This window comes from Pongo abelii, chromosome 2, assembly GCF_028885655.2.
Source record: "Pongo abelii isolate AG06213 chromosome 2, NHGRI_mPonAbe1-v2.0_pri, whole genome shotgun sequence".
In the NCBI taxonomy this organism is placed as follows: Eukaryota; Metazoa; Chordata; class Mammalia; order Primates; family Hominidae; genus Pongo; species Pongo abelii.
The window spans coordinates 107,434,416-107,451,581 of record NC_085928.1 but is presented as its reverse complement, the minus strand read 5'-3'; the positions used below and the strand labels follow the sequence as shown (position 1 = coordinate 107,451,581).

Below are 17,166 nucleotides of genomic sequence, written 5' to 3'. Positions count from 1 at the left end.
TGGCTCGCGTTCCCCTGGCCCGTGACCCCTCTGGGCCCACTCGCCCCCTTCCGCGTGGCCGTCGCTGAACTGGGGCCTCAGTTTCCCCGGCCGTGTAGCCCCTGCCCCGCATCTCGCCCCGGCTCGTGGTTTCCCCACGATCTCTTCATCGGGTCGCCTTCGCACGCCATTCGTCCACAACCGCAACCCAGCCAGGCGCCCCGCAAGCGCGTTTGCATTCCTTCGCCGGGCAGGGATGACAACACCCGAGGCCGCGCCCCTCCAGCTCGGCCCTGCTCCCTCATTGTCTTGCCTACTTCTTGGGCCGCCCCGTGGCGCCGCTGTGGTCTCGGGGTTGGGGGTGGAGGGCCAGAACCACCCCAGAGACTCCACGTTGTCTTCCCGGAGGGCTCGGTCCTGCCCTGCTGAGTGGATCCATCCTGGCGGCCACCGGTCAGGAGGAGTTGGGGGCAGAGCCCTTGCTGAGCGGAGGGAGCCGGGGTTGCCTCTCTGTCCCCCATCTCCAGACTCGCGATCCTGCGGGTGTTGTATGTGCTGGTGTCAGCGTGTGCGTGAGAAGTCAGGGGTAGTGTGGGTGTGTGGGGTGGTTGCATTGTGTGTGCGTATTCGTGGGCCTGGAGACCGGTGGGAGGCGGGAGGGGTTCCAGTCCCGCTGCTCAGAGTGGGCTGGGCGGAAGCCAGGCCTGTTTGCTGCTGTGTCCTGGTCACAGGCCCATCCACTATCCAGGATCCTGCAGGGCCCCTTAATGTAAGTGACTCAAAGGTACACACCCACATGTGGCAAGGGCCACCAGGTCACACCCAGTTGGCCACAGCACTGGGTTGCTGACTTAGCCATACACATGGGCACATGGTGTGGGATAGACCGGTACCCAATATGTGGTGGTGGATACTGGGGAGTTGGAGGGCCTTCCCGGGTGTCTCCTCCATTCCTTCTCCAGGCAAGCTCTCCTTAGTCTAGACGAGGAGCTTCTCTTCCCCAAACCTCAGGTAGTGGATCCCAGCAGATTCAGCCCTATAGGATCCAGGTAGGACTGAGTGGTCCTATCCTTTGAGTCTCAGGCCCTCTCTGAATTTCTGGATGAAGCAGGATCAACTAGGGGGTCTCTGGGCCCATATCCCCTATTCCCTCGCTGAACCCACCAGGGTAGCATTCCACCCAGTTCCTGATCAGGAGAGGGCTGGACACTGACCCTTGAGGAAGGAGTGCGAGCATGGTCACTGCAGAAAGTCCTCCTGCCTTGGAGCTTTAGGATGTTGGGTTCCCGAACTCTAGTTGAAAAGCCTGGTGTTGAGCCTCCCACTGGCCAGTACGTCTCTCCAGCCTGGTTCTGGCTAAGATGGAGCTAGAAGGCACGTCTCTCCTATCCTCCCTACCATCCCTGGACTCAGACCAGGTGTTTGGCAACGTCTTTGAGACAGGGTGGTTTCCAACCTGTCTTCCATCCTGAGCTGTATCTGACCCTTCTAATTTTGGCCAGCTGGGACCAGCTCTGTCACCTCCGCCCCATCTGACACAGGAGGAAACTGGTCCAGCCCTAGAGTGAATCAGGTTGAAGTGAGAAAAGGGGGACAGACTACCCCAAGGGACTGCCAGTGTCAGGCCTGGAGATTTCCCCCATATTCCTCCTGCACACAGCCCTTTTTGGACTGAGAGAAGCAGCTCCCAGCTCCCCTGCCTGGGCGCTGCCTAAAACTCTTAACCTCTTCTCCAAGAAACAGCCCCGGGAGTATTACCCACTAACAGAGCCATGATTCACAACTCTAGCCACAGCAAAGGCCTGGCCTATGTGGGTAAGCATCCGTTGATCCAGATCATGGGTACTGGGCAGGCTGGGAGGTACCCCAAGTGGGTAGGTCACACCCAAGTCCAGCCACAAGTTCTGGAGTCTCTGCCCTGTGTGCCCTGACTACACTAGATTGGGAGGACAAGTTGCTTCCAGGCAGAAGAAAGCAACAACACTTCCTTTCCAGTTCAGCTTTATTTTGCAAAAATTTACAAGGCCTCCTTTGCACAGAGATGCTTGTGGGGACCACATGAATCAATGTGCCCTCATAGTCCAGACTTGGTGGCAGAGACGGGACACAAGTGCCATGGTAGACAGTGCCATGGTCTTTCTTCCTGTGCCCTGGATAATTGGATTAAAAAAATTGGATTTAGTGCCGTGGTAGACAGGAGGTGCAGATGGACCCCAAAAAGGAAGAGATCAAGAAGTCTTCCCAGAGTAGAAGATTCTTGCCAATATGTCAGATGGAGAAGGGAGATTGGCAAGAACAGAAGTCTGGAAGGTTATGAGAACAGGGTGCATCTAGGAAGGACAAGGTGTCCAGAGTGGTAAGCAAAGGGTAAGAAGTAGATGAAAATGGAAAAATAGGCCAGACAGCTCCTGATGCTGTGGTATAAGCTTTTGACTCTACATAGTAGGGACTACTGGCTTCAAACCTTTTTGGCAACAAAGTTTAGGTGAGGCTACCCAGGGACCATAGCCTTTGCTCCTTGCTCCTGACCTGATCTGTCTTTTCTTCCACAGGTAAGATCCTGAGGAGGCAGGAGAGGGACAGGGAAGGAGTATGGGTAGGGGCAGGGGGAGCCCTGGCCCTCCTCCCCTTTCCTCCTGGAGCCTCCAGGGGTCTCAGGCAGCATCATCCCAGTCTACTGTACCCTCCTGGCCACTGTGGTCTTCGGTCTGCTTGCCTACGTGGCCTTCAAGTGGTAGGTGGTCTGGGCACTGCCCTGTGGCACCCCCTTCCCTGTCTGGACTCCCAACCAATTCCCTGTCTTGAAGGTGGGGGCAGGTTGGCAGGTCTTCTCCCTTTCTCCCCACAGCTGGCGCTCACATAAACAAAGACAGCAGCTGGCCAAAGCTCTAACTGCAGGGCTGGGAGGTCTCAATGACCAGATCAATGGGGATAGCAGTGTCTTCCTGGACTCTCCTAGCAGTCTGGAGCCCCGTGCCTCCAGCCAGGGTGAGCCCCTTTCCCAGAACTGCCTCACCACCCAGCCCTTGTGTGATCCTCATGTCTCCTGCCCCAGGACCACATCCTGAGCTTGGGTGCCGACTTTACCTTGATCTCCCTCTGCAGGACCAGGAGAAAGTGGAGCGGCTGTTAGAGGTGTCACGTGAACCTGACAAGGGCGGGTGGGGACTGGCAGACCATCTGGGCTACCGGGCTGAGGCTGTAGAAATCATGGCCCAAGGCCAGGTGTGAGCCTACACACTGCTGAGGGACTGGGCTATCCAAGAAGACAGTGGTGCCACCCACAAGGTGCTAGAGAATGCCCTGGTTGCCATGGGCCAGGAAGATGTGGTCCAGGTCCTGGGCTCCTAAGCTGAGGGCTGCTCTGTGGTGTCAGTGCTGTCTCCATAGCTTGGACTCTCTGAGCCTGCTCCGGTGCTCCCCTACCCCCATCTATCTTTCCCTTCGTGGGCTTCCTGGGGTTGCTGGGCTCAGCCTGCTCTGTTCTGGGGAAGAAAACCGAAGATCTAGCCACCATTCACTTCCCCTCATCCACCCATCCCCTCCAGAAGAGGGCCCAAGATATGGTGAGGAGTGGGCAGTGAGGAGTGGTCCTGCCCTTTGGATCCCTACTCCACCTCCTCTTATTAAGCCTCAGCTGGTTTTGCTACTTTTGTAACCCATATTAAAGGTGATTCGGACTTTTCTGCTGGCTCTATCTGGCTCCTTGGGCCTGTGAGACAGTTGAGTGGGTGGCTATGAGGCAGAGGCCCAGAAAAGGGGTGGGGGTCCCTAGGCTGTGGGAGGGCCCTCTCCAAGCAGCACCTGGGATGGCAGGCAGTGTGATCCTATAGAAGATGCATGGGCTCTGGAGGCACAGATCAGAGTTCATATCCTGCACCTACCATTTGCTGGCTTTATCATGTTTGGAAGCTGTTTTACCTTGCTGATTATTTTACCTTGGCATTTTGTCAACTTCCTTAGCTGGAGAACAATAAGTTTAAGTGACACATTCAGTAGTTTCCCCCACACCTAAGACTCCCAGGTTGGTGCTGAGGGACCCTGGGTTTGAGATCATTTTCCTGACTTGTTCTGTGAGCAGCACCAAGGGGAGGCCTGTTCCTCTAGACAGGAGGCAAGAAGCAGGCTGGTCCTGGGCAGTTAATTACCAAGGGCCTCAGGTCACCTCTAGATAAGAAAAAAGAAAACGCTCTCTTTACAAGACCTGAACTCAGGACAAGGAGTTCCAAATGTACTTCCACATTTGCTCATGTGGTTGCTACACACGCCAAGGACAGGTGGGTCTCCTGGGCAGCTCAGGACAAGGCAGGTGCAGCCAAGTCCATGCATATGCACTCCATGCATATGCCCACCCCAAAGGGGGAGGCAGGTAGGTTGGCACAATAAGTGCCTTTTGAAGAAGGTGCTATAAAAGACAAGCCTTGCCTAGGAAGGAACAATGGCTACCATCCTGGCATCTACCAGCGTTAAGTAGGCTTCAGAAGCACAGCCATCCAAACTCACTCAGAAGACATGGGTTCCAGTCATGGTCTAGGGGGGCCCAAGGTAGATCCTGTCCTTCTGCTGAAACGAGATGCAACTGAGATTGACTACTCTGTGAGTACCAAGCTCATCAGACTGGTGCTACTGCTACCCTCAGAAATAGTTGACCAGGGCTGCTTAACACTCTGTAAATCTTTCCCTTAAACTAAGGAAGAACCGGAAGTTTATAGCCACCTTCCTCCTCAGATGACCTCAGGGCAATAATCCTGAAGAATCAGGAGAGAAAGCAGGGAAGATACGCACCAGCTGCTGGAGACATAATAACCTGGAGCTTTGGGTCAAAAACATGCATTTGATTTGGTTGCAAGCAGCAGTGCATGTGGCTGTACCCCTGCACTGCAAACCCACTGAAAAAGAAATGCCCTCTTTCAATGTGCTTAAGCATATTAACTAAAATATTCTCTGTAACAGACATAATTCCAAGACCTTAAGAGGGTTGAGCAAATTACCATCTGCACATGTGATATAATAATATGCTTTAGGCCAGGCATGGTGGCTCATGCCTGTAATCCCAGCACTTTGGGAGGCCGAGATGGGTGGATCACCTGAGGTCAGGAGTTTGAGACGAGCCTGACCAACATGGAGAAACCCCATCTCTACTAAAAATACAAAATTAGCTGGGCGTGGTGGTGCATGCCTGCAATCTCAGCTACTAGGGAGGCTGAGGCAGGAGAATCGCTTGAACCTGGGAGGCAGAGGTCGCAGTGAGCCGAGATCGTGCCACTGCACTCCAGCCTGGATAACAAGAGCAAAACTCTGTCTCAAAAAAAAAAAAAAAAGTGCTTTACACAGTTTTGAAGGCTGCAGTATTATGAGAAAACAATAGCATGTCTAAGTTTAAAGTAAAGATTTTCCCCTCTTTTAACACTTCCTTTAATATGAAGATATTAGTAGAGTTACTGAACCTCTCTGACCCTTAGTTTTCCTCATCACAGTGCCAATTCCTGTGCCTCAGGACTGTGACCACAACCTGAGCTCTAAGTGCTCAGCACAGTGCCTAGCAGGCAGTGACTGCTCTAATTGCTACTCACCCTGCCAAAGATTTGGCAGGCCACAACCTCAAGAACACTGCTGCAGCGGGCAGAATAACCCTGGTGAGAAACAGGTGGGACCAACATTTTTGCAAAGATAGGCCCCAGTCTGGCCTGAAGCCCTCAGCCCTCCTCACTGCCTAGATAACTGATCCAACAAGTGGGAGAGAAGTCCTCACCAAGTCCTGCATCTTCCTGGAAATGTTCACTATCATCATAACCTGTGCACTATACCTCTTTTATAGGGGTCCTATCCTGTCCTCTAGTGTCCAACCCCAGTGTTAGGGAGCACAGTGGGAAGCTAGGGAACCCAAACATCAAATGAGCATTTCAAACTAGGCGTCCAACACTTTGGGAGTCTAAAGCAGGAGCATTACTTGAGGCCTGGAAGTCAAGACCAGCCTAGGTAACATAGCAAGACCCTGCGTCTCTACAAAAATTAAAAAAAATATATTAGCTAATAGTCCTAGCAACTCCAGAGGCTGAGGCAAGAAGATTGCTTGGGCCCAGGAGTTCAGGGATGCAATGGGCTATGATCACACCACTGCACTCCAGCCTGGGCAACAGAGCGAGACCCTTTCTCCCCCCTCTCCCCCGCCCCCCCCCCCAAAAAAAAGCATTCCAGTGGGCTCAGAAAATTCAAGTCCATGGGGGGAAAAAGATTCAATGCTTCTCTCCAGCCAGGAGAAAGTATCAAGGGAGAAGATAAATTTGCCTTTCTCTTGACTGATGATTAACCAAAATAAAGAAGCCTAGTGCCAAAGAGGCCCTAGATGCTGCTTCTTTTGCTCTGGAATACATGTGCAAACTGACCCAATGCCTGAGCACAGCCAAAAGATCCCAAGCCTACAAGTGTCAGTCACCTGGCAAATGTCTGCCTCAGTCATAGTAGGACCTGTGGAGAATGAACAAGTCCTGTAATAAAATCCAATCACAGGGATTAACCCTGGACTTCACACACCTAAGGCCACTATCTCTCCTTCCAGTGACATCATTACACACAAATACGCTTGATTAACTTTTAGGGAACACACATGCCAAGTTCTTTAATTGATTTTATTTTTTTACATAAAAAGTTCAGTAAAAATTGGATAAAGTAAAGTGATTTTAAGCAGTAAATCAATCTTATCAACATAGCACAAGGCTGGCCAAAACCACAAGGCAGCCTGCTTTGGAATATTTACATGATAACAAATTAAACCTTGCAGGAGAACTTAAACTGTCCTTACAAAGTCTTCCTGTGATCCTAGCATGTAGAGGCTAAAAGCAAAACGAAAACAAAACAAAAACCAGGAAAAAACAAATTATTTTCAATATATTCACATATACATTAAAATATAATACAGATCATCAGGGTAAAGGGTTGTGGGGTGGGGATGCGCATGGGTCTGTGCGCTGACAGCACCGCCAAGGAGGAGACCCAGGTTTAAGAGTGGAGTCAGGTCTGGCCAGGGTCTTTTCTAAGCCGTTGCACCTCTGATGGCTTCTAACCACATGCCAACAGCTCACAACTAGGTAATCACTTGTAGGTGGAGTTCATTTTTGTGGCCTTCGGTTGACATCTGCAGGGTTGAATTCCCCAGGGTGATGTGTCATCAGTAGCACAGTGCTGACAGGGGTGGGACAGAAAGGCCCACAGGATTTCCTCTCCCTAGAGTCTGTCTTACCTGACCACCCATCCTCCCACCCTGGCCCAACAGTCACTCTAATTCAGTGTCCTCTTTGGGTTTGTAAACAGCCCCAAACTTCTGCATGTACTTCTTAATGTACTCCTTGGTTTTGTGTTTCACATTCTCATTGCACTCCAGGTCCTCAGGATTCTTACAGTACTTCAGCTCCTTATTCATAACACCGTGAGTCAGCTGTCCAGGGCACAGGAAGAGAGACCACAGCCACCAATCAGAGCAGAAATGATATGAGGGGGAGGACAGGGGTGGTAATCCAGCCTGCTGCTTCAGGGCCCTTCTCACCAAGACAGGAAGTTAATAAGGGGGTAGATGTTGGGGCAGGCTGGTGCTATGATCACCAGAAAGGACAAGCTGAGCTCCGAAAATTTCTTAGAGAACTACTGCTGTCATGTAAGGTGCGCATCCCTCCCCAAACCTTCCCTCCCCATTTCTGGATCCCCAGCCCTGACATCTGACAAGAAAAAAAAAAAAAATACTTTCTATGATGAAAAGGGCTTCTTAGAAGGTACACAGTTTGCCCAGAACGTTGCCCGGTGGGCTACCAAAAGCAAGGGGAGTACCTTGCGAGCCAGATGTTTAAAGTCTTCAGTTGTGGTAATTCTTCCCACTTTGCAGTCAGGTTTCCGGTAAGGGTTCAGGCACTGGACGATGAACTGGGACATCTGCAGGCAGTGAAAAGAGAACACGTTGCTCAACAGTCCAGAGAGGGCAAGGAGTTGTACTGAGGAAATAACTAGAAAAGGTAGTGAGTAAAGCCAGCCAATCCTTCTCCTTTTCCTCCCTCAGGTTAACTGGTTTGGACAGTGGAATACTAGTAAGCCAGTAAGATCTGAGAAAAGGATACAGGCTCAGCCTGATAGGGAAAGAGCTCCCCTGGATGGACTAAGCAAGCCTTAAAGGAGGCTGGAGGGACTCAACAGCATGACTTCAATGCTGAGTCCTTCAGCAGCCCCAGGTTTCAGTCAATGAATTTTGTGTCCTTGGCATAAAGACAGTAGCTGGGTTCTCTGGGCCCTGGAGGCAAGGCAGGGCACAGCAGGTGTTCCAGAGCTTCTATGAGGCTTAGCAATCCCAGGAACCACAGGAATTTTGTCATTGAAGGGTCTTTAGATTCTTTAAGTGGTCATAGCACAGCATGTGAAGCAGATGGAAGCATGATATGACAGTCAGCAAAGGAAAACCTGAGCAGAATCCTTTTCATTCCACCACTTACTATGTCCTCCCTGGGCTGTCTAAGTATGGTCTGTCCTACCCAGGTGCTCCCAAACACTCTAGGAATAGGACCTTCAGAGGTATTTGTGGTGCTAAGATCACAGGGGACAAAGAGAATAAAGAGGCCAGTCATAGCCATTTCATCAGAGAGCACTTTGAACAAAGTCTACCCATCACTAAAATTCAGTGAGCCTTCAGGTGTTCAAAGAGCAAGGCTATATCACAAGGTAGGCACTAAATAAACAGCTGCTGGTTGAATGAGCTGAAATACCAATATGTTCACAAAGGGACCATAAGAAACTAAATTTTATCCCTGCATAAGCCTTTTAACTCAAGGTTTTTCTGGGGTTTCCTGGCCTCCAAACTCTCTCCCTTCAGTCTATCCCCTCAAACACAGATAGGGACTTCATTACCCCCTGCTTAAAATTCTGCAGTGGTTCCCGATAATCCACAGACATATAGTTCCTATATGAAGAAGCACAATACCATTCCACCTCATTTTCAACAGCCCTCCCACACCTTGTGCTATAGCCCATCGGGCCACTTACAACTCCCTAGAAGGGAAGATGCTCTCTCTTGCCTCTGTACATTCTATTGACATAAGTTAGATCCCCTGCTGATCCATCTGGCCAATTCCTACCCCTGATTCAAGTGCCCTTCCTGACAGCCCAGGATGTGGCTCCCAGCCCTAATATGGCATACTTTTCACACAGCTGCTGCTACTTATTTACAGGTCTGTTTCTTCCAAAACACTACAAGCCCCTTCAGTGAATGAAGATTGGAGTTTAGAACCTAGATGCTATGAAGCAGACAAGTTTAGTGTCTTGATGGCTGGTAAGACACACTTCTGGTAGCATAAAAAGGAGCAGCTTTCTCCCAAGCCCTGGAGAATTAGGCAGCTACCAAATGAGATATTACAGAAAGAGAAGTGGACTTTGAGCCAGAACGCCTGAGTTCAAATCTTTTGTCTAGAATTTGCCTTCTCTGAACCTTAAAAGTTCTTTCACCTGAATAAGAGGAAAGGCAATCTATCTTGCCTACCTCAAGGGCTATTGTGGGGACAAAATGAGTCAATGGGTATTAAAGTGCTTAACCAGCTGAAAAAGGCCATACCTCTTTCACCAATGTGTCATTCACATAACAACTAAGTCAAATCACAGAAGCAAGAGGAATACCCAAAGACAAGGCAGCCTACCACTACATACAGCTTTCTTTTGCCACAGATGCTACAGAATGCCCACAGTCAAACAAGCAAATGTGGTCTGAGAGGGGCTCCTGTCAAGCCAAGAAAAGATGGCTGAGGAGTTTGCAGTGTGAAAAGAAGCACTTCAGCAAGACACACACACAAGGAACACCTTGTGTTCCTGCCTATCTTGGGGCAAAGGAGATATTCGACATACTTAGGACAAGAAAGGAAAGGGTTCAGATTTAAGCCTGAGGAGCTTAGTGCTTATATCCACCAAACCTTACCTCTTTTCTGAATACTTCTTTGCTTTTCTTTGCTAGTTCACTGGAGGTGTCTGCTTCTGCTGTCTTGGGCTTTTTCGAGGCCTAAAAATGGAGAAGAAAACACAGCAGTGCTGGCATCAGAAGTCAGTTTAGTGATGCCCTACTGTCCCAGAACCCTCCTTTCTTTCCCCTAGCAGGGATACCTGATTCTTGGTATTAGAATCCATTTAGAGGCCCTGACTCAGGTACAAGGCCTGGAGTCAACTTGGCTATTATGTTTCAAATCCTGTTACATGGTTTGGCCCTCCTTCTTATAAGTTAAGTTCCAATTCTCTACCCTAAGTCAAAGCTACAACTTTGATATAGCCACACATTTCAGAGTCACTCATGTCTCTCTTCTGGGTTCAGCTCCCTGAACTATCAAGCAAGGCCTGCACAAAACAAGCTCCATCTCTCCCACCTCTGACACTCTAGGATTCCAGGACAGAGACGAAATGCTCTGTTCTGAAGACTCTTGAATACTCATCACCTTTCCTCCAAAGGTGGAGTTGGCTAGACTGTAGAAGACAGTCTCAGCATGCAAGAGAGGCTCCTTGGAGGTTGGTACCTTCAGTTTAGGAACAGAAAGATTAAGGAACTATCACGATATTGATGGGGAGGTGATGAGGGTCATCAAAGCCAGTGAACAGATAAGTAGATGATGACACAGAAGATACTCTATGTCCCCAGCTGGCAAGATAATGACAAACCCAGGAACATCCCCTTCCAGCACTGCTAGAGGGAGGCTTCCAAGTTCCCTCTAACTAGGTACTGTACCAGGAGGGGATGAGTTGGAAGCTTTGGTATTCAGAGGACCTGTCATGCAGGCCATCTCCCCACACCTTTGCCCACCACTAGCCATCAGGCCCCTTCCCAGTAAATGTGCTTTTCCATGGAAAATAATAATTATGAGCATTCTCCTCCAAATACAAGTTACTTCATAATGGATCTAGAAGCTGGAGTTGATACTATAGGTACTTCACACTTTTTTGTTAGGGGCACAGGGCAGAATAATTTTCCTGCTCCCCACCCATCTCCTGGTTCTGTTTCTTCCATTTCCATAAACAATATGAAGGCTCTGGTTCTAAAGCAGCTGGACTAGCTCCAGAGAAAGGTGGCACTCCCTTGGCTTTAGGCTGTTACAAATCAACTTTCTCTGCTGTGTCATAAAAGCTTTACATATTTTCCATTTTTCCAATTTCTTCATGTAGCTGTATGGGGAGATTAGGGGGTAGAGTAAAAAGAACATAAAGATCCAATTTGTTTTTTGAGAAAACAAAACTCAGCAAGAATAATGCTAATAATATAAGTTAAGTCTATTTTCAAGTGTTTTGCTTTGGGATTTTGTTATTTTTTTTCCCCAGTTGTAGAGGGTATGAGTATGCTCCACAGTAAGACCTCAGGTAGCAAGGGATCAAGAATTATTTGAGTAAGTCAAGAAAACTTCAACACATCCCCAGCTGTTCTCTTGTAACTCTCAGAAGTGAGTAGCAACAGAAATGAGTACAGAAAGCCCCTTCAGGTCTGGGTATCTCAAAGATCTGGGTCCTATGGAAGAGGCCAGGCTCTCAGTGAGGGTACTATGTAAACAGAAATGTCCTGTTTCACTCTGGATAGGGTATGCACTCACAAAGCTAAATGAACCCAAAGCACTTTTAATATATTTATAATTTAATCCCTGACTTGGTGAGGTTGACGGGGGGGTGGCCTTTAAAAACACAATTATAGAATACAATCCACTGAGCTCTGTCTAGGAGCTTTCTTGGTCCTCCTGAGTGCTGAGAAATTGGGATCGAGAAAGGAAATGATAAAATGAGGTGTCCCCAGACTTACATCATGGAAATCATGAACCAAAATGGAATACTCTTGAGAGTACTGAAATTCACGAAACCCTCTCTTCATGGTCTGTGATTTGCAAATGGCATGGGAAATAATTTCAGAAACTGGCTAACATTTACTCAAATCTAATGCCAGGCAAAGTAACCAGAGTCAGAGTTGAGGACAGCACTTGTTATTGACATGAACAACCTTAGGACCCCCCATGCCAAAAAAGTCCCATTTAAAAATTTAGCAGGTAAGGCTGGGTGCGGTGGCTCACGCCTATAATCCTAGCACTTTGGGAGGCAGAGGAGGGCGGATCACGAGGTCAAGAGATCAAGACCATCCTGGCCAACATGGTGAAACCCCGTCTCTACTAAAAATACAAAAATTAGCTGGGCGTGGTGGTGCGTGCCTGTAGTCCCAGCTACTTGGGAGGCTGAGGCAGGAGAATTGCTTGAATCCGGGAGAGGTGGAGGTTGCAGTGAGCTGAGATCATGCCATTGCACTCCAGCCTGGGAGACAGAGCAACAATCTGTCACAAAAAAAAAAAAAAAAAAAATTTAGCACGTGGGGTGCCACTGCACCCATGTGCAATCATGTACATGGTTTACATGAGTAAACCATGTACAGGGATTACTCATGCCTGTAATCCCAGCACTTTGAGAGGCCAAGATGGGGAGATTGCTCGAGCCCAGGAATTCAAGACCAGCGTCTCCATAAAAAAATTTAAAAATTAGCTGAGCATGGTGGCTGTGCCTGTGGTCCCAGTTACTTGGGGGGTTGAGGCTGGAGAATTGCGTGAGCCTAGGAGGTTGAGGCTGCAGTGAGCTGTGATCATGCTACTGCACTCCAGCCTGGGCAACAGAGTGAAATGCTGTCTCCAAAAGAAAAAAAGCACTTTTAAGGAAACCACCAGAGAATAGAGTGGGGGCTCTGATACATAAAAAAGCGAGTGCTTCCAGATCCTCAGCAATAAACAATAATCAGTTTGCCTTTTCTCTATGTTGGCTTATATAGAGTATCAGTCAATTAAAGATTCTGGTGGAAATCTATGTGAGGCCGTGGACAGTTAAGAGTACACAATGAAATGAGCAGGCAAAGGGCCTGGCAGAAAGCCAGAGCTTACTGCCTTTAGAAGCTGACCCTGCTGTCAGCCTTCATCTGTGGCACATTTGGATTCCTAGGAAATCTGTTCTGATTATGACAAGGCAGGCCTGAGTACCTTTATATTACCCAAGGTGAAGCTTGAGACCTTCTGGATTAGTTGGCAATGGCCTTAAGCTTACTGGGCAGTTCTGGTAACCATATAGAGGCTGTGTAACACAACAGAATCATCCTTTATTATAAATATTGACATGACTATGTCACAAAGCCCATGTGACTTGGAACCAAGAGGGTATGGCTTGAGTTACAGAAATAAGTCCTGACAAAGGCAGAGCAGGACATACCCAGCTAATACTTCTCTCTCCCTGTATTTAATTAAATACTGTTTAGAGGGCTGGGCACGGTGTCTCATGCCTGTAATCCTAGCACTTTGGGAGGCTGAGGCGGGTGGATCATGAGGTCAGGAGTTCGAGACCAGCCTGGCCAAGATGGTGAAACCCCGTTTCTACTAAAAAATACAAAAATTAGCCGGGTGCGGCGGCGTGCACCTGTAATCCCAGCTACTCGGGGGGCTGAGGCAGGAGAATTGCTTGAACCCGGGAGGTGGAGTCTGCAGTGAGCCGAGATCGTGCCACTGCACTGCAGCCTGGGTGACAGAGCGAGACTCTGTCTCAAAAATATATATATATATACTGTTTAGAACATAAAACATAAATCATTCAGTGACGAACTACATCTTTTGTGGCAGCATGAATCCAGAAGCAGGAGGAGAAGCTGAGCCATCATAAACACTATCCACACAATTCAACCTAAGCTCTGCAGCACATGAACCTGTACATGTCAATTTTTAAAAGATTAAGATCATTGAAAATAATAAAAACTTAGTATAGCTGGTGTTCTGCATCTGTAGGCCAGCCATGGATACAAAATATTGAAAAAAAAATACAATAAAAATGATACAAATAAGAACCAATTTTTAAAAACCCCAATGTAGTATAACCACTATTTATATAGCATTTACATTGTATTGGGTATTATACGCAACAGAGAGGTGATTTACAGCATATGGGAGGATGTGCATAGGTGACATACAAACACTAAGGGACTTGAGCATCCTTAGACTTTGGCATCCATGATGGGGTGTCCTGAAATCAATCCCCTATGGATACAGAGTGATAACTGTAATGTGTCTCAAGGTATTCTTCTTTTGGTTGATTTTACTTGGGATCCTTTAGGCTTCATGAATCTGAATGCCTATGTCCCTCTCTCAAGACGGGAAATTTTCAACATTTATTTCTTAAACAAATTTTATATAGCCTGGACATGGTGGCTCAGGCCTATAATCCCAGCACTTTGGGAGGCCAAGGCGAGCAGATCACTTGAGGCCAGGAGTTCGAGATCAGCCTGGCCAAAAAAGCAAAACCCCATCTCTATTAAAAATACAAAAAGGCCAGGCGTGGTGACTCACACCTGTAATCCCAGCACTTTGGGAGGCTGAGGCGGGTGGATCACGAGGTCAGGAGATCGAGACCAGCCTGGCTAACATGGTGAAACACTGTCTCTACTAAAAATATGAAAAATTAGCCAGGCGTGGTGACAGGAGCCTGTAATCCCAGCTACTTGGGAGGCTGAGGCAGGAGAGTTGCTTGAACCTGGGAGGCAGAGGTTGCAGTGAGCCAAGATCACGCCATTGCACTCCAGCCTGGGCGACAGAGTGAGACTCCGCCTCAAAAAAACAAATAAACAAACAAACAAATTAGCTGGGCCTGGTGGTGCATGCCTGTAATCCCAGCTAATTCAGAGGGTGAGGCACGAGAACCACTTGAACCTGGGAGGCAAAGGTTGCAGTGAGACGAGATCACACCACTGTGCTCCAGCCTGGGCGACAGAGCAAGACCCTGTTTGAAAAATACATTGGCTCTTGATGCTACCTCTCTGCAACTCCCTCAATGCAACAAATACTCTAAAACTACTATTTTAACATAACATAGTTAGAGGAGATCTATTATACCTTATGACTGTTAATTAAAAGCCAGGAGGCAGCAGTAAATAAACTGCTGCCTCAATTGTGCAAGTAGTAATAATTCAGGTCAGAGGTGCTCAAAGGGAAGATTTGACTTTACACTTACCACCACTTACACTTACCTTGACGGTAAGTACAAGACAATGAAGGGAACAACAATGGATGGAAAAGAGAAAAAGAACAGTCTCACAATGTTTAGTCTCATCATCAAAAGCTTTTACTACCAGACAGCACTCTTCAAAGAATTATCTGCCCATTATATGCCTTCCCTATGTCACTCCATACAGCTCTCTCTGTCTCCAACAAGCACCAATTTACTGATGACTCAAAACCCAGATTTGCCTGCCTAGCAGCCACTGCAGGGAGCTCAAACTCCACAATGAACGTATCTCCACACCTCCTCCTGCTCTTTCTTTCATTCCCTAGACTGAATGATGGGATCTTATCCACCCAAGCTAAGAATGAGGGTGCAGGCCATCCGTGACTCCCTTACTCACTTGTTTGCTAAACCCTCAATCCTGCTTTTCAGTCTTGGCAAGATTCCCCAGCATCTCCAGTCGTAGTTCCTAACTTTGCCTAACTATTAACACTCTCCAATTTGATTTCACTATTACTGATCTCACCTTTATTAATGAGCCCATTTCACTAGAAGGACACACATTTGACTGTCTGACTCCCTTGCATTAAAACCATTTATTGACTCCCAAGTACCTATTATACAATATTACATTAACCATACTAGCAGAGCACTAAGACTTCAGACAATTTAAATCTAACCTACTTTTCCATATCTTTGTCTTGCTAACTTCCCTATATGAATCCAAACTCTCACCAAACCAAATTATTTTTCAGTCTCCTATATATACTGGCTTGTCCTGTCTTAAGCCTTTGCAAAAAATCACCTTATCTACCTAGCATACTCAGTCCTGGTTACCTATAGGTGAAACTGTGCTCCTATACATCTCAAACCATGTATCTCTCTGTTCCCAAAGCATTTCACACATTCTTCTACTATAGCAATTATCCCACTGTATTCTTGCTTTATAGACTTAAACGTAAGACCTAAAACCATAAAAATCCTAGAAGAAAACCTAGGTAATACCATTCAGGACACAGGCATGGGCAAAGACTTCATGTCTAAAACACCAAAAGCAATGGCAACAAAAGCCAAAATTGACAAATGGGATCTAATTAAACTAAAGAGCTTCTGCACAGAAAAAGAAACTACTATCAGAGTGAACAGGCAACCTATAGAATGGGAGAAAATTTTTGCAATCTTTCCGTCTGACAAAGGGCTAATATCCAGAATCTACAAAAAACTTAAATTCACAAGAAAAAAACAACTCCATCAAAACGTGGGCAAGCATATGAACAGACATTTCTCAAAAAAAGACATTTATGCAGCCAACAAACATATGAAAAAATGATCATCATCACTGGTCATTAGAGAAATGCAAATAAAAACCACAATGAGATACCATCTCACACCAGTTAGAATGGCAATCACTAAAAAGTTGGGAAACAACAGACACTGGAGGGGTTGTGGAAAATAGGAATGCTTTTACATTGTTGGTGGGAGTGTAAATTAGTTCAACCATTGTGGAAGACAGTGTGGCAATTCCTCAAGGATCTAGAACCAGAAATACCATTTGACCCAGCAATCCCATTACTGTGTATATACCACAAGGATTATAAATCATTCTACTGTAAAGACACATGCACACATATGTTTATTGTAGCACTCTTCACAATAGCAAAGACTTGGAACCAACCCAAACGTCCATCAACTACAGACTGGATAAAGAAAAGGTAGCAGGCATATATACACCATGGAACACTATGCAGCCATAAAAAAGGATGAGTTCATGTCCTTTGCAGGGACATGGATAAAGCTGGAAACCACCATTCTCAACAAAATAACACAAGAGAACACAAAACCAAACACCGCACGTTCTTACTCATAAGTGGGAGTTGAACAGTGAGAACACATGGATACAGGAAGGGGAACATCACACACTGGGGCCTGTCGGGGGGTAGGGGACTAGGGGAGGGATAGCATTATGAGAAATACCTCATGTAGGTGATGGGTTGATGGGTGCAGCAAACCACCATGGCACATGTATACCTATATAACAAAACTGCACGTTCTGCACATGTACCCCAGAACTTAAAGTATATTTATATAAAATAAATAAATAAAAGAAGCCAATCACAAAAGGCCATATATTGTATTATTTCATTTATATAAAATGCCCACAAGAGGCAGATCTATCAAGAA

At 47.1% G+C, this 17,166-nt stretch overlaps 1 protein-coding gene across 3 annotated transcripts in view; it reads right to left on the bottom strand.

The window, feature by feature from the left end:
- Positions 1 to 6,593: 6,593 nt before the first annotated feature.
- Positions 6,594 to 17,166, bottom strand: part of SETD2 (SET domain containing 2, histone lysine methyltransferase) — a 145,788-nt gene continuing 135,215 nt past the window's right edge. For 2 of the 3 annotated variants that reach the window (XM_002813811.5, XM_009239095.4), the window contains 3 exons: positions 9,923 to 10,003; positions 7,801 to 7,902; positions 6,594 to 7,414 (listed from right to left, as the gene is read on the bottom strand). In XM_002813811.5, the coding sequence (XP_002813857.2) occupies positions 7,253 to 7,414; positions 7,801 to 7,902; positions 9,923 to 10,003 (345 nt within the window). In that variant the 3' untranslated portion in view covers positions 6,594 to 7,252. Of the gene's footprint in view, positions 7,415 to 7,800; positions 7,903 to 9,922; positions 10,004 to 17,166 lie in introns of those variants that run through there. The other variant, XR_008523327.2, reaches the window with a different exon arrangement.